We start from the raw sequence: 25238 nt of genomic DNA on the forward strand, positions 1-25238 counted from the left end.
CCTATGATCAGCGACCAGCGCGCCAAAGATTGGGTTGCTGGCCGCAGCAAAATCAACGCCAGCTCCGAGCTGGCGTTAGATTTTGCGGATCATTGGGGAGGAATGGTGAGCCCTGTCCAGCATGCAGTTGCATGCTGGCAGGCCCCCCTTGCCCCCCAAGGCAAACGCGAACGGGGGGCTGGAGGTCCGGTGGACCTCCGGTCCCCCCGACGATCCCCCCCCCATGTTCACAGAGGACTGGAGATCCGGTGGGGTCTCCAGCCTCCGAAACCCCCAGAAATCGTTGATTGGCCGCCTCCGGCCAAAGGATCTCCCACTGTGATCCAGTGGACCTCCAGCCCACCCCAAATCCTCCCCCCAGCGTTGTCCTTAGATTCCCTGGTGGTCCGTGGTGTGCTGTGGTGTCGTGCCGGCCCCCTCCCTTTTGTTGGAGGAGGGACGCAGCCTGCCTGCCTCCCTCCTCTTCCAGTCAGTCGACGCCCAAAATGGCGGCGCCCAGCACCGCCCACTACATCTTGGGATGCACTGGGCGGGGCTACAGACCATGTAAGGGAGCGATTCCCTTACATGGTCTGTAGCCCCGCCCAGCGCATCCCAGGATGCAATTGGCGGGGCTGGGTGCTGCCATTTTGGGCGTCGACTGACTGGAAGAGGAGGGAGGCAGGCAGGCTGCGTCCCTCCTCCAACAAAAGGTAGGGGGGCCGGGAGGGGTGTCACGACACCACAGCACACCACGGACCACCAGGGAATCTAAGGACAATGCTGGGGGGAGGATTTGGAGTGGGCTGGAGGTCCACTGGATCACAGTGGGAGATCCTTTGGCCGGAGGCGGCCAATCAATGATTTCTGGGGGTTTCGGGGGCTGGAGACCCACCGATCCTCCAGCCCCCCCCCCCCTGTCGGTGGGTGGGAGAGGGTTTGGCCGGCGGCGGCCACGACGTTTTCTGGGGGTTGGGGGGGGGGGGGGGCCTCGTTGTTCAGGCCTCGGGGCAGGCTGTTTGACAGGTTTGGGCTTTTGACAGCCCAGACCTGTCAAACAAGTGCGGGAGGATTGTGCTGAGCGCATGCTCGGCACAATTCTCCCACACTTTAAACATGATAATCAAAGATAATAGCGCTGCTTAGATTTGCATGCATTATCTTTGATCATTGATGCAGAAAAGCCCTCCGCTGTCCCGGCGCTATTTCTAGGGTGCTGTTTGGAACAGCGCAGGGCTTTTGATCATCTGCCCCTCAGTTTTCATAGAGAAGAAAAAAAGTAGCTGCTCCTAAGAATTTAAGTTTAGCTAGGACTTAGTTTCTGCAAGGGGAAAAGAGTGCATTACTACTACTATTTATCATTTCTATAGCGCTACAAGGCATAGAGGGAGAATTCCTCTTAAAAATACACTTCGGGCCCTGTTTACTAAAGTGTGCTAGCATTTTTAGCATGTGCTAACCGTGTAGAAACCCATAGGAATATTATGGGCATTTACACGGTTAGCGTGCCCTAAAAACACTAACGGGCCTCTAGTGTGGCTTAGTAAACAAGGCCCTATAGGTTACAGGTGTCAGGAGTGCTGGAGGTCAAATTTATTGCTGGACATACTTATATTAATATGAAACCAGCTTGACATAATATTAAACCAGCTTCTGACCTCTGAGAACTTCTCCCTCCCCTTCAGGAATCAGAGGATGGCAAAATGGAACAAAAGGTATGCTGATCAAGAGTAATACCAGCTTGACATAATATTAAACCAGCTTCTGACCTCTGAGAACTTCCCCCTCCCCTTCAGGAATCAGAGGATGGCAAAATGGAACAAATGGTGTTGAGCTGCCTGCTAGCCCTGTGTTTAATTACTCTTGATCAGCATACCTTTTGTTCCATTTTGCCATCCTCTGATTCCTGAAGGGGAGGGGGAAGTTCTCAGAGGTCAGAAGCTGGTTTAATATTATGTCAAGCTGGTTTTATATTAATATAAGTATGCCCAGCAATAATTTTGACCTCCAGCACTCCTGACAACAGGTCCTTTTTTTTTTTTTTTTTTAAAGTATTCTCAGCATACTATGAATTCTGGTCCCGACTTCATAACAAGAGAAAAAAAAAAGGTCTGTGCACATACTGTCTTGTAAGAAATCATGACTGGTACAAAGTCATTTAAAAAGACCCAATTCAAGACATTTTCCAACTGTCCACACAAATGGGGCCATGCCATGATGGTCACAGTTGATTAAAAAAAACAAAAAACACAAACTTACTGCCTCTGTAGATTTTTTATATGAACTTCCTTCATAACTGTCTCTTCTGCTGTTTAGATGAGGTAAATCGTTCCTGTTATTCTGGACAGATTCTGGACTCGGCACTGGAGAGAGCTGTCTTAGAGACTGAGCATATTTTGCTTCCTTCTTATTTGAAATTAAACAGCTGATATCCTTGCTGAGAAATCCCTCTACAGTCTAAAATTTAGAACAAATAAATAAAACCTAGCTCAGTTTCAATTACAAGCTTTAACAGAAAAGTCTCAAAATCAATAAATACCTTAACATACATGAGACATACGGTATATAGGGCCCTGTTTACTAAGGTGCGATAGCGTTTTTAGGCCTTACCTGCTAATTTGCTTTCCTTTAGTCCCTCCGGACCGGCCCAATGATTGACTGATGGGTTGTGCACCCTTTCCAGCAGGTGGAGACAGACTTCTGACTCATCTAAGCTAACCAATAACAGCCATTGCCAGATGGAAGGTTCCAGTATACCATACCAAAGTAGACGGAAAGAAAATCCCCAATCTGTGCACCCGGGAACCTGAGCAGCCTGCACAATATACATAAGGTGCCTAACTCCGTAGGCACTAAGGCATAGCCTGAGAACACATGAAAAATTGCAACTAATGCCTACCTTTCGGCTCTTTTTTGTTGTTGTTGCTGTTTGTTTTTCTTTTTGATTGTTTTTTTGTTTTTTTTTCAATAACAAAGAACTATGGCCGACAATACAGCTCTGCTCGGAAAAGACAACGTACCTATACCCAAACCACAACAAACCAATTGCTGTACAGGAGGGATCTGGGCCGGTCCAGAGGGACTAAACAAAAGCAAATTAGCAAGTAAGGGCTAATTTCTCCTTCCTTAGCATCCCTCCAGACCAGCCCAGTGATTGACTGATGGGAAGTAACAGAGCAGTGACGTCATGGGCGGGTCCCCAGCAACCCAGCTCTAAGCACCCACGCCCCAAACGCTGTATTCTGACAATTCTACACGTCCAACCTGTGGAGAAAGAGTGCAACGAGGCCCAAGTAGAAACCCTGAAGATCTCCAACGGAGGAACCAAACACCATTCAGCCCAAGAAGCAGCCTGACCTCTGGTAGAGAGTGAGCCTTAACTCCAGCAGGAGCTGGTTTGCCTGTCAAAAGGTAAGCGGAAGCAACCATCTCTGAGCCAGCGAGAAATGGTAGGCTTAGAAGCGGTTGGCCTTTTTGCGACTCTCCGACAAGTCACAGCAGATGAATCCATTAACTGATGGGTTGTATCCACCTACCAGCAGGTGGAGATAGAGAACACTGAAAAACCACAGTGACCCTAGGATGGCTAGCCCCATCTGCCTTCAGTATTTGACATTTCCAAAGCAGAGTGAATAAGAAAGGTAACATAACAAACTTTCCTCACAGCGAACAAATGCCCCAGAACCGGAGCAATAACCACACAAAGGAGGGACGAACTCAACTTCCTGCAATAGAACAGCATGTAGAAACATTAAGAACTGTTCATCAACTCCTCCTGATGAGATACAATATCTGCATGAAAGAACTGAACAAAAAACACAAAGTCAGACAGGGAGGGATCATGGATTCATCTGCTGTGACTAAAGGAAAGAAAATTACCAAGGTAAGAACCTAATTTTCCCTTCCTTGTCATCAACAGCAGATGAATCCATTAACTGATGGGATGTACAAAAGCACTCCCTACGTAGGGTGGGAAGAGGCAACTCCGCGAGCCAGTACCTGCACTCCAAAATGCGCATGCTGCTTCGCTGCCATATCCAGCCTGTAATGCCAAACAAACGAGAGCTGAGAAGCCCAAGTAGCTGCACGACAGATCTCTAAAAGAGAAAAAGGACACCTGTTTCAGCCCATGAGGAAGAAATCGCTCTCGTGGAATGCGCTTTAAACGCTTCAGGGGGAGCCCGCCATGAAAGTAGATACGCAGAAAAGATGACTTATCTGAGCCAACGGGCTAGAGTGGCCTTAGACGCCAGGCACCCACGTCGAGGACCTGTCAACAAGACAAAAAGATGATCAGAAGTCCTGAAGTAATTTGACATCTGTAGATACTGCAACAGAGCCCTGCGGACATCCAAAAGACGCAATTGTCTAAAGGAATCCGGAAAATCCTCCCTAGAAAAGGAAGGTAGAAAAATGGGCTGGTTCAGGTGAAACGCTGAAACCATCTTAGGCAGGAAGGAAGGCACTGTACATACCGTCACCCCGGACTCTGAGAACTGCAGAAAAGGGTCCCGATAGGAAAGTGCCTGAAGCTCAGATACGCGTCTAGCGGATGTAATGGCCACAAAAAAGACTGTCTTGAGTCACATCCTTCTCAGAAGGTCGCTTAAGTGGCTCGAAAGGCGAACGCTGGAGAGCCTTCAACACCAGCCCCAGGTTCCAGGCCGGACAAGGCAACCGCATGGGAGGGAGGAGCCGAAGCGCCCCTCTGAGAAGTCAGGCAATGTCCGGATGAGCAGCAAGGGAGAAGCCGGAGACTTTCCCTGCCACTTGCACCCAAAGGGAATTGTAAGCCAGGTCTTTTTGTAAGCCATCCTGCAAAAAGTCCAGGACCAGCGAGACTGTAGCCCGCGCAGGTGTGACCTCTTTTGGGACACACCACTCCTCAAACTTACGCCATATCTGAGCATATGCTGCGGAAGTAGACCGCTTGCGGGCCTGCAAGAGAGTGGAAATGGCCTTGTTAGAGTAGCCCTTATCTCTCAATTGCGCCCTCTCAAGAGCCAGGCCAAATCGGCAAGGATCCTCCATAGTCACCGGGCCTTGAACCAACAGGTTCGGTACCAAAGGTAAATGAAGTGGAGCCTCCACCAGCATCCGGCGGAGATCCGCATACCATGGATGCCTTGGCCAATCTGCAGTGATGAGAATCACCAATCCTCGGTGCAGTCGAATCCGCAGGAGGACTCGCCCTATCAAGGGCCAAGGAGGGAACACATACAGGAGGCCCAAGGGCCAGGGTTGAGCCAGTGCATCCAACCCCGCCGAGTGAGGATCTCTCCATCTGCTGAAAAAGTGAGGGACTTTTGGCATTTGCACTTCACGCCATAAGATCCATTCTGGGAGTCCCCCATTTGGCACAAATCTGAAGAAAAACTTCTGCCAGTTCCCATTCCGCCGGGTCGATTTGATGCCTGCGGAGAAAATCGAGAACCACCTCCAAGGTGGCCGTCATCGACCCCAGCAGCTGGACAAAGTCCAAAGATCGAGAGCGAGGCATCCGCAGGCGGACCTGATTCTGAAGCTTGCACCTCCTGTGGTCGGGGAGAAAGACAAACCCTGAGGCCGTGTCGAACCGGACCCCAACTTTCAGATGGGTAATTTACCCGTCTATGTTTAGCGTGTTTCCAATTATCGGGGGAAGAAATAACATCTGTAGCCATCCCCGGGGCATCAACACCCGGAGGAAAACCAGAATGCAATGCAGTGTTAGACACCTGCGGCAGAGCTCTTTTCAGCATGAAGGCCTTATGCATCAGTAGCACGAACTCAGGGGAGAAAAACTCACCCTGGGCCTCCGTCCCCGAAAAAGGCGAAATGGAGGTTGGAGCATCTCTGGCAGCCTTGAAACGAGGCGTCCCCCTGCACTCAGACTCCTCCGCCATCGCGGGGGTCGAGGCATGCGGCGCTTCCAAAATGGCGCCCGCTGCCAGCTCCATCGAGTGGGAAAAATCATCGCTCGCCATGCTCGTACTAGCTTGAGCATCTAAGGAGCACGTACTGCAAAGCCCCGCTTGCTGACCTGCGCTTACCACAGCGGGAGCAGCGCTTAACTCCTTCAGCAGCCATCGCCCGACTGGACGGAAATATTAGCAATAAAATGGTGGCTTCGCACCAAAACCTACCCCGTTCGGAATGCTGTCCACGGGAACCTCCCTGGAGGAGCTGGGCACCACTCTCACCTCAGAAGACCGCGTCATCGAGCTCCAGTCAAGCTGCACTGAACCAGAATCTCTGGAGAAAGCCTCAGAACAGCCACGCAGTAAAAGCACGCTTTTTTTTTTTACGCTGTGAGGAAAGTTGGAGGCAGGCAGCAACAGAGGGACTCCGGGAGGAGGGGGGAATGGGTAAGGCAGGGAAAGGGTGAACCTATATGCCTTTAAAGTGGGCACCACCAGCCACAACTCCCCTGCTCAACTGGCAAAGCACAGGAGGCACCCCAGGCAGAAATCCAGAAGCTGATCAAGCTACGTCCACACCTGCTGGGAGATAGAGAAATACTGAAGGCAGATGGGGCTAGCCGTCCAAGGGTCATTGTGGTATTTCAGTGTTCTCTATGTCCACCTGCTGGTAGGCGGATACAACCCATCAGTTAATGGATTCATCTGCTGTTGATGACAAGGAACAAGTGATCCGCCCGCCGAAACTCCTCTGTGAGCCTCAAATAGAACTTGAGCACCCTCTTAACATCGAGGCACCAGAGGTGGTGCTGCTCATCCAAACCTGAGGAAGACCCCAGGACATGTAAAATAACAGAGTGCACAATTGGACAACGCGACCAGACCTTTGGAATGAAGGAGGGAAACGGCAGCAAAACCACTCTGTCCTTCACAAACTCCAAGAAACCGCCTGTAACACCGAAACTCTCCTAGCCAAAGCTATAGCGACCAGAAAAAGAAATCACCTGAAGAGGAAGACCTTTAAAAGAGCAGGATGTGAGAGGTTTGAAGGGAGGCCAAGACAAGACAAAGAGAACCAAATTAAGGTCCCACAGCAAGGAAGAAAAATCCCACACAGGAGGGCGTAGGAGACATGCTCCCCGCAAGAAACGAAGTACATCCGGGTGGGAGACCAGGGACTTATCCTGAACCCGACCTCCGAATCTGGCCACGGCCATGATCTGAACCTTAAGTGAGGACAACGCCAAACCTTTCTCGAGCTCCCGCTGCAAAAACTCCAGGATCTGAGCAATGGAGACGCAAAAAAGGGAAAATATCCATACCACGCTCCAAAAACTCTCCAAGTCATGAAATAATTAAGAGAAGTGGAACGACACCTAGACCTCAGAATGGCAGAAATGACTCCTGCCGAGAAACCTCTCTTAGCTAACCTCGTGCGCTCAAGAGCCCAGCCGTAAGACAAAAATCGTCCGAGGTCTGGATGAAGAACCGGTCCCTTCACTAATAACCCTGGATGGACAGTGAACCTGAGAGGGAAACCAGCCAACAGGCTCCGAAGATCGGCATACCCCTGTGAGCTACTACCTTTTAGATCAGACAACCTAAAAGAGGCCACGGCGGGAACGCATACAGGAGACCCTCCGGCGATGGTTGAAGCAGCACATTGAATCCCTGGGCCTTGGGGGTCTCTTTGGTGACTGAAGTAGGCCGGCACTTTCACATTGGTTGCTGAGGCAAACAGATCCACTGACTGGAGTCCCCAACGACTCACGAGACTCTGGAATGCATCGTCGCCTAAAATTCACTCCCTGGTATTCAGAGTGGTGCGGAGAGTCCACCTGCACGTTTTCCACCTCTGCCACATGGACCACTGACAGGTGTAGAAGATGACTCTCCGTCCAGCTTAGAAGAGCAGCCTCTAGCTCCAACTGAAGACTTTTTGTTCCTCCTTGGCGATTGAAATAGGTCACCACCGTAGCATTCTCGGACATGACGCGGACTGCCCTACCTTCCAAGAGTGGACAAAAGGCTTGAAGCACCAAGCGCATTGTCCTTGACTCTAAGAGGTTGATGGAGCTGTTTGCCTCCTCTGGAACCCAGAGATCTTGAGCAAACTGTCCCAGATAATGGGCTCCTCAACCCTTCAGACTGGCATCCGTCGTAACCACTGTCCACTGCGGAGCATGCAGCAGCCTTCCCCTGGTGAGATGAAGATATGGAGGTACTGAGAGGGCTCCAAATTGACTCTCAACAGGGTTTACTGCTTAACCGAAGACAGAAGAAAAAAAAAAACTGGGCAACTGCAGATGTACCTTGCAGCCTCTTCAGGAGTGACTTAGCGACAACCAACCAATCATCCAGGTAAAGGTGAACTAGAATACCCTCCAACCTGAGAGCTGCAGCTACTACTACCATGAAGTTGGAGAAAGGTCGAGGAACTGTAGCGAGACCGAAATCAAATCTCGAGACAGATAAAGAGTGCACAAGACTGCAAAGAGAACTACTTATGAAATGGATGGATTGGGACTGGAAGACCTGAAACTCCCCTGAATGCCGAATGACTATGATGGAATGAAGATTTTCCATAAGAAAAGGAGGAGATCTTCAGAGCTCAGTTGTCCACTCTGAGAACTAAGGGATCTAAATGACCCTTCCTTTTTCGGAACGGCAAAGTAACCAGAGTAGCGCCCTGTTCCAATATCTGCCAGAGGTACTGTGCCAACCGCTTGAAGGATGAGAAGCTTGTGGAAAATAGCCCCGACAGCTTCCACTTCGAGACATGGATGACAGGGAGACTCCAGGAGAGTATCTGGCAACTTCCTCACAAACTCAAAAGTGCTTTGCTTCTGTCTTCTCTAAACCAGCACACCGGAGAAAACAAAGCTGGAATCAGTAACGAAAGCAAACAGTAGTGAGAAGGGAGTGTCAACAAGATTAAGCATTATAGGAGAGGGCCCTTTGCTGGTTTATATGAAGACGGTGGAGAATCCAAAGGGCTTTGAAAGTCAGTGACGTGCAGGAAGGAAGGAAGAATTGCAAATCCATAAGAAAGGGGGAAAATGTGATATCAGTTATGGAAATAGTGCTAACTATGGCCTTGTCCCAGTTCTATACACTTATGCCTAGAACGTGCCACATGCAAGCGTGTGAAAGGTGCTTTAATTGACATTTCCCAAAAAAAAAAAAAAAAAATTCCCCAAGATATGCCAAAATATGGGAGGAGCACGGGGAGACCATGGACATGGCACTCAGAAAAAAAAATGCTTGCAACTTATAGAATGCTGCTAGTCAAGAATGTCACGTGGAACGTACAGGGAAAACTGTTATATACATGGTATAAAGGGAGGAGAGGAGAAGCCCAATGGGCAGTGCAGCTAGCTGAGAACCCAGGGAACTGGGGTAGACCCTCAATGCAAAGCCCTGCACCCACAGAAAAGGAGTTTTTAACTAAGATTTGGCACATGAGAGTGGGTTTGTACTAGTAAGCTTATCGTAAACATGCCTATATGCCATGCTAGAAATAAATGAGCACCAAACTCACCCTAAACTGAAGCACCAAGGTCCAGAATTGCCGCTTTTGAGCCTGTTTTTTTTTTTTTTCAGGTTTTCACAGTATAATGCACAAATCAAAACATGTCTTTCCATCCTCTGGAAAATTCTCACACTTCCCCTCCCACTAGACTCACATGGATGTCAGTCTCTTGGCTCAGAACATAGAATGCCTGAACAGCCATGCATCAACAGCTAGTAGATATGGAATCTGCCTACTGAAGGAACTTCTCCTGGTGGCAGACCATTCTGAATCAAAACCATGAACTCAGAGTTCCCAGAAAATTATTTGATCTGCAAACAATTATCACCTCATAGAAAAGGCATAACAGGGTTTTTACTTAGATAACAGGGTGTGAACCAGACACAGGGTCACCCACCAGGTCCCAGGGAACCCCTGGGACGCTTACACAGAGCTAAAAATAAAACCCTCAGCAGTAGAAGAAAATAGAGCAGAGGGAGCAGGAATAATAAAGCTAGTACAGCAGCCAAACAAATTCAGCAGGACAAAAATACCTGCCTATAATATGTACAGCGCTGCACACATCCAACAGTGCTATAGAAATGATTAGTAGTAAGGAATTCATCCCTCCGGACGGTGCTGCTGGAGAAGATAAGGGCTGAGAAGAAAAAAAATCCCTAACAACGTGACCGTGAAAGAAACCGGCCGCTCTGCCTCGGCTGTTCCCTTTCTAAAAATGGCGTTTCCTGCCGAAACTGAAACTGCCAGAGCTCCCTCAGCGGCAAGAGGAGAAATCTGCGGCATTTCAAAGGGAACCACCAAATCGGCAGAGTGAGAAGTCGACTAAAAGATGCCGAGATTACTTTTTATTAAAAAAAAACAAAAACGACCCTGAAACGCCCCAGACTCTCTGCCCTAGCAGAGACTAGCTTTTCTTTTTCTTTCCCCCCCAAAGCAAACACTCTCCCTGCAAGGAAAGACAGCCAACCAGCAGTGAATCCAAGAAAAAGGGAAGGCTGCTGAAGGGAGCCAAAATAGAGCTGCTTTGCTTGGTTCCTTTCTTTTTTTTTTTTCAATGCAGAATCAGTGTGGCCGTCAGGACACCCTTCCCCTGAAGGAGCTGAGGCAGTGCAAATTAAACTTCAGTCACTCTAAGGTAGCAGCACGAAATCAAACATTTGGGAGGACTTTTTTTTTCCTTTTTTAAACTAGAAAGAAATGTGGCTGCCTCGCCCAAGCTCAGAGTCTCTTCCCCCGAAGAGTCTGAGCCACTGCAGGATCCACACAGTGAGCCAGCCAAGAGCAGAGAGGACTGGGGGGGTGGGACCCGGCCATCCGGGTGTTAACACCCCTAGGTAACCCCAGGCCCCCATGGACCACTACCTCATCTAGGTTCCCTACAGTAGGTGCACAGAGAAAGAAGGAGTTTAAAGAAACTTTATATATATATATATATATATATATATATATATATATATATATACACACACACACACACACATACACACAGGAAGAAAGAAGAGAGACTGACAGGGCTCACCACCTTCCACCTGCTGGAGACTGAGAATACTGAAACCTTCTATCTGGCAATGGCTGTTATTGGCTAGCTTAGATGAGTCAGAAGTCTCAGTCTCCACTTGCTGGAAGGTGTGCACAACCCATCAGTCAATCACTGGGCCGGAGGGACACTAAGGAATATAGAATTGGCTTGTACCTTTCAAAACATTGTACTGTAGTTTTAAGGGGGGGGGGGGGGGGGAGAAAGACTATTTTGTGTACTGATCTTCTTAGCAATCACTTCCTACAGAGCAGGGATTTGTAAAAAAAAAAAAAAAAAAAAGAGGTGGTTACGACAAATCCCATAAGAGATTAATAAGGTAGACCAGGAGAAAGCCACTGCTGATCCCTGAGGGTAAACCGTATGGAATCCTGCTACATTTTGGGATTCTGCCAGGTACTTATGAATTGGCTTGTCCACGGTTATAAACTGGATTATGGGCTGGACGAACCTTTGGTTTGACCCAATTTTGCAATTCCTATTGCAAACAAGGCTGATGCAGGTTAAGTGATTTTGACTTTTTGCCCTTAGACTATGCCAATGTCATTCTCCAGCTACTTCCTCCATCCATTCCAGATGAAAAGCCACATGCTTGCTCACATTAGCTACATATATTCAATATGGGCTAATGAGCCTTATATACAGGACAAAACTTTCAGGCCTGATTACACTAACCAGACTTGCTCACAACAGGGACAATAATCAAATTGTCCTAATCTCTCTATATAAAACGCACCTCCAACGTTCGAATGAAGCCTCTGTTAGCCAAAAGTGAAGGGGGTGAGAACGCATTGTGTCTGCCCCGCCCACGCGTCAAACGTGATGACGTCGAGGGCGGAGCAATGACACTCATCCAATCGCAACGCTCGGCAGCGAAGCGTCAGGGAAGGAGGCGGCGCTCTCCACGTCTAGCCTTCCCTTCGCTGTGTTCCGCCTTCTTCTGACGTCAAGGATGACGTCAAAAGAAGGCGGAACACAGCGAAGGGAAACCTAGACGTCGGGAGCACCGCCTCCTTCCCTGACGCTTCGCTGCCGGAACCGCCACGGAGGTACATTTAAAAACAAGAAAAAAAAATAAAAACCATGTTGGGGGGAGCGAAGAGGGTGGCCACAAAAGAAAAACAATGGGAGCGGGAGGGCAGGGGAGAAACGACACCATGGATGCGAAGGGGGGGGGGGGGGGGGAAGAAGAGGGCGGCCCAGGCTGGGACATGGGAGAGAGAGGAGCATGGATGCAAGGGGGGGTCATGGAAGGGAGACAGGGGACTTGCTGGAAAAGGATGAATGGAGGCGGCAGGGGACAGAGGAGCATGGATGGGCATGGATTGGGAGGGCAGGGCTCAGGGAGAGAGGGCAATTGCTGGAAAGGGATGAATGGAGGGGGCAGGGGACAGAGGAGCATGGATGGGCATGGATTGGGAGGGCAGGACTCAGGGAGAGAGGGAAATTGCTGGATAGGGATGAATAGAGGGGACAGATGGGCATGGATGGATATGGATTGCAGGACAGGCCTCAGGGAGACAGGGCAATTGCTGGATAGGGAAAAATGGAGGGGCCAGGTGACAGATGAGCATGGATGGGCATGGATTGGAAGGGCAGGACTCAGGGAGACGGGAATTGCTGAATAGGGATGAATGGAGAGGACAGATGGCCATGGATGGATATGGATTGCAGGGCAGGCCTCAGGCAGAGAGGGGAAATGCTGGATAGGGAAAAATGGAGGGGCCAGGTGACAGATGAGCATGGATGGGCATGGATTGGAAGGGCAGGACTCAGGGAGAGGGGAATTGCTGGATAGGGATGAATGGAGGGCACAGATGGGCATGGATGCATATGGATTGCAGGGCAGGCCTCAGGCAGAGAGGGGAATTGCTGGATAGGGATGAATGGAGGGGCCAGGTGAAAGAGGAGCATGGATTGGAAGGGCAGGCCTCAGGCAGAGAGGGGAATTGCTGGATAGGGATGAATGGAGGGGCCAGGTGAAAGAGGAGCATGGATTGGAAGGGCAGGACTCAGGGAGAGGGGAATTGCTGGATAGGGATGAATGGAGGGGACAGATGGCCATGGATGGATATGGATTGCAGGGCAGGCCTCAGGCAGAGAGGGGAAATGCTGGATAGGGAAAAATGCAGGGCCCAGGTGACAAAGGAGCATGGATGGGCATGGATTGGAAGGGCAGGACTCATGGAGAGGGGAATTGCTGGATAGGGATGAATGGAGGGGACAGATGGCCATGGATGCATATGGATTGCAGGGCAGGCCTCAGGGAGACAGCAGAATTGCTGGATAGGGATGAATGGAGGGGCCAGGTGACAGAGGAGCATGGATTGGACTCACACTTTCACTCTGACTCTCAAACACTCACTCTCACATACACTCTCCCAAACACACACACTCCGAGGAAAACCTTGCTAGCGCCCGTTTCATTTGTGTCAGAAACGGGCCTTTTTTACTAGTTACATATATAAACAGAAAATGACAGCAGATAAGGTTGGTCTATCAATGCCAAGTGCTCAACTCTAGAATCCCTTAAAGATACTCTGTGCTTATCCCATATTTTCTTGAATTCAGGTATTGTCCTTGTCTCCATCATGTCCACTAGAAGGATATCCATCTATCTATTGCCTTTCTATTAAGTATTAAATACTTGTAGAAAGGACAGTATCTGGAAAGCTAAATACACTAATGCTCACAGTATTTTCATAAAGCTCTCATGTCCTCTATGTTCAACATTGATCACGTAAGTGATGAAGGATCAAGTCCCTTTATCTCCAGCTACAAAATATAATGTCTGCAGTAATGACAGTATTAATTGGTTTAAGAGTTTTATAGTCCTGATTTAGTTCATGGAGAATATAGCAATCTTTGGAACTTTTTTTTATAATCATTTTTTATCATATTTTTCATATTTATCTGTTTTATAGAAGAATGCTGTTATGGCAATTTGAATATGACAACACTTTGCTGATTTGAAAGGTATACGCTGTATTATATATCTCAGAAACATCCTGTATTTTAGATTTTTTTTTTTATTATGATCTACTATAATAAAACGCACCCTCAACGTTCTGAAGCTGACTCCGTGGCTTCAGTCAAGGGTTCGTAACGGTGAAGCCATCCGAATCACCATGTCTCTCAGCCCCGCCCTCGCATCACAACGTCATGATGCCAAGGGCGGAACATTGACAGACACACTACACACCTCCAACTGGGACTGTGGCACACATACAGCTGCCCTAAGCCCCCCCCCCCCCCCCACACACAATACGTCACTAACCCACTCACAACACCCCTCTACTCCCGCTCCCCGTAGGCTTCATAAATCGCCCATAGTAACGCTACGTCACAAGAACAGACCAATCACAGGACAGAAAGCCATTTCCTACTTCAGCACCGTGAAATACACGAGCAGTCCCAACGTTTTCAAAGCGCCGCACACAAGGCGGAGGGGAGGCGCGCCAAGACAGAAGGAGCAGCGTTGCGGGAGGGCATCGGCCACGAGGCACAGTGCCCGATGGAGACAGCGGGGAGCACAGAGCCCACAGAGAGGGACCCAAGCCAGTTAACATGGCGGAGTTTCCCGCGACACCGGAGGGCCCTGCAACCAAGGTGAGGAACATGACAGCACGGGAAATACGATTACACTATTCTGATTTGGAATATCCCTGTTGAACTAAATAGGAAGCTTTATACAGCCTTGACACCGCTACATAACCATTGCAGGTACCTTGCCAAAACATGGCAAAGTTGGGTCCTTCAATAAACTGTGCTTCCTCCAATCCAAGACACCACTACACTCTCCACCCCCCCCCCCCCCCCACATTATACACAAACTCTGCCACACTCCCTACCACCCCCACCACTACCCACATCATACACAAACTCTCCAAGGGACAATCACCATCTTTCTGTCTGACACACACATTCCTTCCACCCCCCCCCCCCCCCCACCTAAACATCAAACACACACTGTGCCATGGAAAAACAGCATCTCTCTCTCACTCACACACACTCCCCCTCCCATCCCCCTTAACACACAAACTCTACAATGGAAAATCAAGATCTCTCTCTCTCACTAACACACACACACACCAACATTCCCCACAAACACCACCACACCATCATAACAAACTCTGCCATGGTGAATCAAGATCTCTGTCTCTCACTCATACCCACACACTGCCCCCCCCCCCCCCCCACCAACATTAAATACACAAGCTCTAACATGCAGATTCAGCATCTCTCACTCACACCCACAACGAAAAAAAAAACTGAAAAACAAAACAAAACAAAAAATACACATAATACAACAATGTAAACTATTCATTACCTTGACAACACATTTCTCCTAACAATCCCTTTCAAAACATTAATTGCAGGAAGTCAATACCTTGCTAGTGCCCGTTTCATTGGTTACAGAAATGGGCCTTTTTTCCTAGTTTCATTATAAATCTGTTGGGTTATTACTCTATTTATATTCATTTATTTATTCACGTTTATTTTTATTAAGATACCCGTGTTGGGTTATTCTATCAGCATTTATTTTGAAGAATAAACTCTGGTCATCTTGAACATTCTGCATGCAGATCTCTCTCATGAAGATTCATTGTGGATATCCTGAAAACCTGACCGGCTGGGGTGCCTCCAGGACCATGTTTGGGAACCACTGGCCTGGAGGATCCAGCTTCTGCTGGAAAGAGTCCAGTTTAGAGAATGACACAGGGACAAAGTTTGTCCCCATCCTCACGGTGTCAAGGAGCATCATAAATTACCGAGTACGGCTCAACCAAAAGGTACACTCTCTCACTGAAGACTGGTTCAAACACTAAATGAAAAGTTAATGTGGTACATGAGGACTAAATATTTTTATTTGATATACCACAGGCTTGGTCAACTTACAGCCCAAAGGCCAGAACTTGTACATAAGTACATAAGTAGTGCCATACTGGGAAAGACCAAAGGTCCATCTAGCCCAGCATCCTGTCACCGACAGTGGCCAATCCAGGTCAAGGGCACCTGGCACGCTCCCCAAACGTAAAAACATTCCAGACAAGTTATACCTAAAATGCGGAATTTTTCCAAGTCCATTTAATAGCGATCTATGGACTTGTCCTTTAGGAATCTATCTAACCCCTTTTTAAACTCCGTCAAGCTAACCGCCCGTACCACGTTCTCCGGCAACGAATTCCAGAGTCTAATTACACGTTGGGTGAAGAAAAATTTTCTCCGATTCGTTTTAAATTTACCACACTGTAGCTTCAACTCATGCCCTCTAGTCCTAGTATTTTTGGATAGCGTGAACAGTCGCTTCACATCCACCCGATCCATTCCACTCATTATTTTATACACTTCTATCATATCTCCCCTCAGCCGTCTCTTCTCCAAGCTGAAAAGCCCTAGCCTTCTCAGCCTCTCTTCATAGGAAAGTCGTCCCATCCCCACTATCATTTTCGTCGCCCTTCGCTGTACCTTTTCCAATTCTACTATATCTTTTTTGAGATACGGAGACCAGTACTGAACACAATACTCCAGGTGCGGTCGCACCATGGAGCGATACAACGGCATTATAACATCCGCACACCTGGACTCCATACCCTTCCTAATAACACCCAACATTCTATTCGCTTTCCTAGCCGCAGCAGCACACTGAGCAGAAGGTTTCAGCGTATCATCGACGACGACACCCAGATCCCTTTCTTGATCCGTAACTCCTAACGCGGAACCTTGCAAGACGTAGCTATAATTCGGGTTCCTCTTACCCACATGCATCACTTTGCACTTGTCAACATTGAACTTCATCTGCCACTTGCACGCCCATTCTCCCAGTCTCGCAAGGTCCTCCTGTAATCGTTCACATTCCTCCTGCGACTTGACGACCCTGAATAATTTTGTGTCATCGGCGAATTTAATTACCTCACTAGTTATTCCCATCTCTAGGTGGCCTACCGAATGCTTTTTTCCTGGCCATCAGAAGCTTGGCAATTCTTGTGGTGCTACAGTGCGATTTCTGCTTCCACACTGTAACTTGGCTCTGTAAGCAAGAGCCACGGCAGTGCCGGAAATTCAGGTTGATCTTGTGAAAAAGTGCAAGAGAACCTTACAAGACTGGGCATCCAAATGGCAGATGTTTAATGTAAGCAAGTGAAAAGTGGGAAAATTAGTTTCTTACCGTGATAATTTTCTTTCCTTTAGTCATAGCAGATGCAGCCATTACAGATGGGTTGTGTCCATCAACCAGCAGAGCGAGATAGAGAGCACACTTTTTCCAGTGCCTCAGCCTCATACCAGCTTCCTCCACTGCCTCTCTTCAGTATTTGAAGCTTCCAAAGCAGTATGGCAAACCGCAATGGGAATAACATAAGCTTTCCTCACAGTGAACGATGGCCCTACAACAAAGGGCATTAACTCAGAATGGAGGGAATGAAACATCCTCCCGGAGGGAATAAACTCATCCTCCAAAACATGAAACTGGAGGGAATTAAGTCATCCTCCTTTAATTGAACAAGAATCATGAAGACTGTTTTCCGACTTTCTCCCAAGGCCGGAATCTCCAGGAAACACGAACAGAACCTGAAATAGATTTACAGCAGATAGCATCAGACAGGGAGGGATCATGGCTGCATCTGCTATGACTAAAGGAAAGAAAATTATCACGGTAAGAACCTAATTTTCCCTTCCTTGTCATCAAGCAGATGCAGCCATTACAGATGGGATGTATCAAAGCAATCCCTAGATAGGGTGGGAACAAGCCACACCACGCGCCAGCACTTGTGCTCCAAAATGTGCATCCCTCCTGGCAGCCACATCCAGCCTGTAATGTCGGGCAAAAGAGAGCTTAGAAGCCCATGTTGCTGCACTACAAATCTCTTGAAGAGAGAGTGCTCCAGTTTCAGCCCAAGAAGAGGAAATTCCTCTAGTGGAATGCGCCTTAAAGGCATCAGGTGGAGGCCGGCCAGCAAGCAAATAAGCTGAAAAGATAGATTCTTTAAGCCAGCGGGCAATAGTGGCTTTAGACGCTGGAGACCCTCTGCGAGGACCTGATAGCAAAACAAACAGATGATCAGAGGTCCTGAAAGAGTTAGTAACTCGCAGATACTGCAGCAGAGTCCTGCGCACGTCCAACAGGTGCAATTGCCCAAAAGATTCTGGAAACTCCTCCTCGACAAAGGAGGGCAAGAAAATAGGTTGGTTTAAGTGAAACGCTGAAACCACCTTAGGCAAGAAGGAAGGCACGGTCCGAACCTTGACCCCGGACTCTGAAAACTGCAGAAAAGGGTCTCTACAAGACAGCGCCTGGAGCTCTGACACCCGTCTCGCCGAAGTAATGGCCACTAACAGGACGGCCTTCAGTGTCAAATCTTTCTCTGAAGCACGCCGAAGCGGTTCAAAGGGAGCACCCTGAAGGGCCTTCAGCACTAGCCCCAGGTTCCAAGCTGGACAAGGTGCACGCACGGGAGAACGGAGCCGAAGCACCCCTCTAAGAAACCGTGCCACATCCGGATGAGCAGCTAAAGACACGCCTTCAACCTTGCCACGCAGGGAGGCCAATGCTGCCACTTGCACCCGCAGGGAATTATAGGCCAAGCCTTTTTGTACACCATCCTGCAAAAAGTCCAGAATCGGCGAGACAGGAGCCCGCAGGGTTGTAATCTCTCTGGAAGCACACCAGACTTCAAACTGGCGCCAAATCCTGGCATAAGCCACGGAAGTGGAACCCTTGCAGGCTTGCAGGAGAGTGGTAATTACTTTATTGGAATAGATTCTGCCTCTCAATTGCCAGGCCATAAGACCAAATCGGCTGGCGTCCTCCATGGTCACCAGACCCTGTGACAACAGGTTGGGAACCAGAGGTAACTGAAGGGGATCCTCCACGAGCATCTGTCGGAAGTCCGTATACCAAGGCCTCCTGGGCCAATCCGGGGCGACGAGAACCACTTCTCCTGGATGCAGCCGAATCCGCAGGAGCACTCGCCCTATCAAGGGCCACGGAGGGAACACATACAGTAGGCCCGAAGGCCAGGGTTGAGCCAAGGCATCCAACCCCGCCGCGCGAGGATCTCTCCGTCTGCTGAAGAAGCACGGGACTTTGGCATTGGAGCTTGTCGCCATTAGATCCATCACGGGCTTGCCCCACTTGGCACATATCTGCAGGAACACTTCGTCTGCAAGTTCCCACTCCGCTGGATCGAACTGATGCCTGCTTAGATAATCGGCTTGCACGTTGCTCTGACCTGCAATGTGAGCTGCCGACAGAAACTGTAGATGCAGCTCGGCCCAGTGGCAAATTTGTTCGGCCTGCGCGGCTAGAGCTCTGCACTGAGTGCCGCCTTGTCGATTTATGTAGGCCACTGCTGTTGTGCTGTCCGACATCACTCGGACAGCCAATCCTTCCAGGGTCACTTGAAAGGCCAGAAGAGCCAGAAACACCGCTTTCAACTCCAGGCGGTTGATAGACCACTCCAACTCGTCGGGCGTCCACAGACCCTGGGCATGCTTCCCCTGGCAATGTGCGCCCCAGCCCTTCAGGTTGGCATCTGTCACCACTAGGCACCAATCGGGGGAGCGCCAGCGGCATTCCCTGCCGCATCATGCTGTCCGAGAGCCACCACTCCATACTGAGGCAGGCCGCAGGGAGCCAAGAAATTCTGCACTGATAATCCTGAGATACTGGAGACCATCGTTGAAGTAGCGAATACTGTAGAGGTCTAATTCCCCTTCTGAGTGTGGCGCACCCCCCTTTTCCCCCCGTGGTCAGGCTATGAGGATTCTGAGGGGTCTGGCAGAACTTCTTGGGCTGAGGAGCCAGAGTCGGGTGCAGAATTGCCACAGGAGCTTGATGGATCCGTCTGCGGTGAGGATTTTCCACTGCGAGGAGCTGCCAGCGCCTGAGACCAGGAAGGAAAAGTTAAATTCTTACCTGATAGCTTTCTTTCCTTTAATCACAGCAGATGAATCCAGATACTTGTGGATTGGGACCATCTACCAACAGATGGAGAATAGAGAGTACTGAACTCTGTCTTAAAGGACGATATTGCTTCTGAACCTTCAGCACATCGATTAGCAAAGCAGAAAGGGGAAACATAGCCACATAACTTTCTTCTCAGAATAACCTCTAGAAACCTGAACTAAACCTAGAACCAGAGTACAAGAACTGAAACAGACAAGCAACATTCCTAACTGGCTGAACTCCTGACGTTAAGGGTGGGGCTCTGGATTAATCTGATGCGACAAGGTAAGAATATAACTTTTCCTTCCTTTGCGTAAACAGCAGATGAATCCAAATACTTGTTAAGATGTACTGGTGGTTGGGAGGCGAGGATAGTGCTGGGCAGACTTATACGGTCTGTGCCAGAGCCGGTGGTTGGGAGGCGGGGATAGTGCTGGGCAGACTTATACGGTCTGTGCCCTGAAGAGCATAGGTACAAATCAAAGTAGGGTATACACAAAAAGTAGCAAATATGAGTTATCTTGTTGGGCAGACTGGATGGACCGTGCAGGTCTTTTTCTGCCGTCATCATCTACTATGTAGTAAAGCAGTCCTCACATTGGGTGGGAAGATGCTGCCCCCACGACCAGCACCGACCGGCAAAGGAAGCATTCTCCTGAGCCATGACATCTAAGTCATAATGCAGCCAGTGGAGAACATCTCCAGTTACTGCTGAAGAGACAAAAGCCTCCCGCTCACAGAACAGGCAGTCTGACGCTTTCGACCTTTTTTTTTTTTTTTTTAAACTGAGGAGGAGGAGAGCATAGATCAGAAATCTGTGCTGGGGTACGGAGTTGGGAAGGGACCTGGCACCACCAGGTGTACCCCCTAAAGCTGCACAGTACAGCCTGGCACTCCCAAGCTCAACAGAACCAGGCAACCTGGAACTGGAGCGGCCACCAAACATGAATCCAGGAGCTTGTGGAGAACCGTCCACCGCCTGCTGGAGATGGAGATACAGTGGGGGAAATAAGTATTTGATCCCTTGCTGATTTTGTAAGTTTGCCCACTGACAAAGACATGAGCAGCCCATAATTGAAGGGTAGGTTATTGGTAACAGTGAGAGATAGCACATCACAAATTAAATCCGGAAAATCACATTGTGGAAAGTATATGAATTTATTTGCATTCTGCAGAGGGAAATAAGTATTTAATCCCTCTGGCAAACAAGACCTAATACTTGGTGGCAAAACCCTTGTTGGCAAGCACAGCGGTCAGACATCTTCTGTAGTTGATGATGAGGTTTGCACACATGTCAGGAGGAATTTTGGTCCACTCCTCTTTGCAGATCATCTCTAAATCATTAAGAGTTCTGGGCTGTCGCTTGGCAACTCGCATCTTCAGCTCCCTCCATAAGTTTTCAATGGGATTAAGGTCTGGTGACTGGCTAGGCCACTCCATGACCCTAATGTGCTTCTTCCTGAGCCACTCCTTTGTTGCCTTGGCTGTATGTTTTTGGGTCATTGTCGTGCTGGAAGACCCAGCCACGACCCATTTTTAAGGCCCTGGCGGAGGGAAGGAGGTTGTCACTCAGAATTGTACGGTACATGGCCCCATCCATTCTCCCATTGATGCGGTGAAGTAGTCCTGTGCCCTTAGCAGAGAAACACCCCCAAAACATAACATTTCCACCTCCATGCTTGACAGTGGGGACGGTGTTCTTTGGGTCATAGGCAGCATTTCTCTTCCTCCAAACACGGCGAGTTGAGTTCATGCCAAAGAGCTCAATTTTTGTCTCATCTGACCACAGCACCTTCTCCCAATCACTCTCGGCATCATCCAGGTGTTCACTGGCAAACTTCAGACGGGCCATCACATGTGCCTTCCGGAGCAGGGGGACCTTGCGGGCACTGCAGGATTGCAATCCGTTATGTCGTAATGTGTTACCAATGGTTTTCGTGGTGACAGTGGTCCCAGCTGCCTTGAGATCATTGACAAGTTCCCCCCTTGTAGTTGTAGGCTGATTTCTAACCTTCCTCATGATCAAGGATACCCCACGAGGTGAGATTTTGCGTGGAGCCCCAGATCTTTGTCGATTGACAGTCATTTTGTACTTCTTCCATTTTCTTACTATGGCACCAACAGTTGTCTCCTTCTCGCCCAGCGTCTTACTGATGGTTTTGTAGCCCATTCCAGCCTTGTGCAGGTGTATGATCTTGTCCCTGACATCCTTAGACAGCTCCTTGCTCTTGGCCATTTTGTAGAGGTTAGAGTCTGACTGATTCACTGAGTCTGTGGACAGGTGTCTTTCATACAGGTGACCATTGCCGACAGCTGTCTGTCATGCAGGTAACGAGTTGATTTGGAGCATCTACCTGGTCTGTAGGGGCCAGATCTCTTACTGGTTGGTGGGGGATCAAATACTTATTTCCCTCTGCAGAATGCAAATAAATTCATATACTTTCCACAATGTGAGTTTCCGGATTTAATTTGTGATGTGTTATCTCTCACTGTTACCAATAACCTACCCTTCAATTATGGGCTGCTCATGTCTTTGTCAGTGGGCAAACTTACAAAATCAGCAAGGGATCAAATACTTATTTCCCCCACTGTATACTGAAGAGCCAGAAGCAATACCGTCCCATAAGACAGTGTTCAGTACTCTACCTCCACCTGCTGGTAGATGGTCATAACCCACAAGTATCTGGATTCATCTGCTGCTGATGCAAAGGAAAATCGGTCATTCAACTAAACCATGCCTAAGGAGAAATCCATTAGTGAACATAAGTATACAATTTTATAGTTTTGTTATCTTGCAATATTTTCTTCAGTTTTGCTACTGCAAACTTTGATCTATATGATTCAGGAACTTAAGACAAAAACAAACAAAAAAAAACATCTGGAAAAACTGATCTTAAAACATACCCCTCCTAAATCCTTAATGTCTCGCTCCAAATTTTCCGAGACTGCATTAGATGGCAAATCAAGGTAAAACACCTTTCCAGTAAATGTTTTCGAATTATCTTGCTCTGATTTTTCAGCAGCTTTTTTTCCAGTTTTCAGGGATGATCTTTTTTTGCTAGCATTACCTTGAATACTGCCTGTTAAAAGAAAAGAAAGAAAGAAAAAAAAAAGGGTTACTTTGACAGCGTTTTCATGGAGCAGTAGAAATAACAAGCAAATAATGTGAAATATAAATTTTTATTAGTATCTTAAAATTCTAAGCAGTGTACAAATCACAAACACAATAAAATAAAAATTAAAAGACAAAATATCATACAAAATCATGTCATCAAAATTAATGACAAATAAGTTGTGGAAGTTGTTACAACAAACATACTAGCCAAATCACATTCAGATAATAATTTAGGGGCTCTTTTATTAAGGCTTAGTGCACGCCAACAGAATTAGCACATTCTAAATGCTAAAATGCCCATTTTATATCTATGGGCTTCTTTAGCATGCGCTAATTCTGATGGTGCACGTGGTAAGATTTAGCAAAAGGGCCCCATACATTGTAAGCAACAAACTACAAAGATCCAATATGATTAAACTTCACCAATCCCTAGATATCAAGTCAAAATATAAAGCTTACTTCCAAAAAAACTGAGTACTGTATATACAGTATACTTAAAATGTTTAATAGGACTGTAATACTCTTCAAGCATAAGTTGACTTATGCTCAAGAAAAAAAAAAGTTATAGAAGTCACGTGATGACTGTGTAGCGAGTGGACTCTGCCTGGGGCAGCTCCTTGTCTCCCACTCATAAGGTAAAATTATGTATAATCATACCTGATAATTTTCTTTCCATTAATCATAGCTGATCAATCCATAGACTGGTGGGTTGTGTCCATCTACCAGCAGGTGGAGATAGAGAGCAAACTTTTGCCTCCCTATATGTGGTCATGTGCTGCCGGAAACTCCTCAGTATGTCGATATCAAAGCTCCATCCGCAGGACTCAGCACTTAGAGAATTACACCCACGAAGGGACACTCTGCCCAGCTCACCACCGCCGAAACGGGGGAGGGGAATTAACCCAGCTCATCCCCACACAAGTGGGGGAGGGGAATCCGTCCAGCTCATCCCCACGGAGCGGGGGAGGGACACCACACCCGCCGATGCGGGGGGATCTGGCTTATCCTGCAACCGCGGGAGGAGCTGACTGACCCTAACACCGCCGAAGCGGGAGGGGTACAAAGCTGCCCTACAGCCGCACGAAGCGGGAGGGAGTGCCGGCAGAATTTATGTCTCAATCCAGCCCCGTAAAACGGAGGGGAGAGGAATGCAGCAGCTCACTGTAACACAAACTCGTCTCAACTCTTGAAGAATCCAAGTGAAAGAAGAACTTGAACACGAAGTCCTCCTGAAGTAACTGAAGGCTAAACTTGAACCTAAAATTCAACCAGAATATAAACAGTACAGATATCTGGGAGGGGCTATGGATTGATCAGCTATGATTAATGGAAAGAAAATTATCAGGTATGATTATACATAATTTTACCTTCCATATCATCAAGCTGATCAATCCATAGACTGGTGGATGTACCGAAGCAGTACTCACCCAGGGCGGGACATAGAAATCCCTGACCTCAACACTGAAGCTCCAAACCGGGCCTCCGCCCGTGCAGCCACAGTCAAACGGTAATGCTTGGAGAATGTATGAGCCGAAGCCCACGTTGCCGCCTTGCATATCTCTTCCAAGGAGACGGATCCGGCCTCTGCCATCGAGGCCGCCTGAGCTCTCGTGGAGTGAGCCTTCAGCTGGATAGGCGGCACCTTCCCCGCGGCCACATAAGCCGCTGCAATGGCTTCCTTGACCCATCTTGCCACTGTAGGCTTAGCAGCCTGCAGACCCTTACGAGGACCTGCAAACAGGACAAACAGATGATCCGATTTCCGGAAATCATTGGTCACTTCCAAGTATCTGATGATGACTCGTCTCACATCCAGATATTCAAGAGCGGAGTACTCCTCTGGGTAGTCCTCCCTACGAAAGGAAGGGAGACAGAGCTGCTGATTCACATAGAAGCGAGAACCAATCTTGGGCAGGAAGGCAGGCACTGTGCGAATAGTCACTCCTGCCTCAGTGAACTGCAGAAAAGGCTCTCGACATGAGAGCGCCTGGAGCTCGGAAACTCTTCTGGCTGAAGTGATAGCCACCAAAAAGACTGCTTTCAACGTCAGGTCTTTCAGAGATGCCCTCGACAAGGGTTCCAAAGGCGGCTTCTGCAATGCTCTTAGCACCAGGTTGAGATTCCACGCAGGCACCACTGAGTGCAGAGGAGGGCGCAGGTGATTAACTCCCTTGAGAAAGCGCACCACATCTGGCTGCGAAGCCAGGGAAGCACCCTTCAGGCGGCCC

At 48.4% G+C, this 25238-nt stretch overlaps 1 protein-coding gene across 1 annotated transcript in view; it reads right to left on the reverse strand.

Moving 5' to 3' along the window:
• Window positions 1-25238, reverse strand: part of DBF4 (DBF4 zinc finger) — a gene marked incomplete in the record, with an annotated part of 201998 nt that overhangs the window by 154318 nt on the left and 22442 nt on the right. The window contains 2 exon segments of the mRNA XM_030199739.1: window positions 2239-2436; window positions 22800-22975. Of these exon segments, the coding sequence (XP_030055599.1) occupies window positions 2239-2436; window positions 22800-22975 (374 nt within the window).

This window comes from Microcaecilia unicolor, chromosome 1, assembly GCF_901765095.1.
Source record: "Microcaecilia unicolor chromosome 1, aMicUni1.1, whole genome shotgun sequence".
Classification (NCBI taxonomy): domain Eukaryota; kingdom Metazoa; phylum Chordata; class Amphibia; order Gymnophiona; family Siphonopidae; genus Microcaecilia; species Microcaecilia unicolor.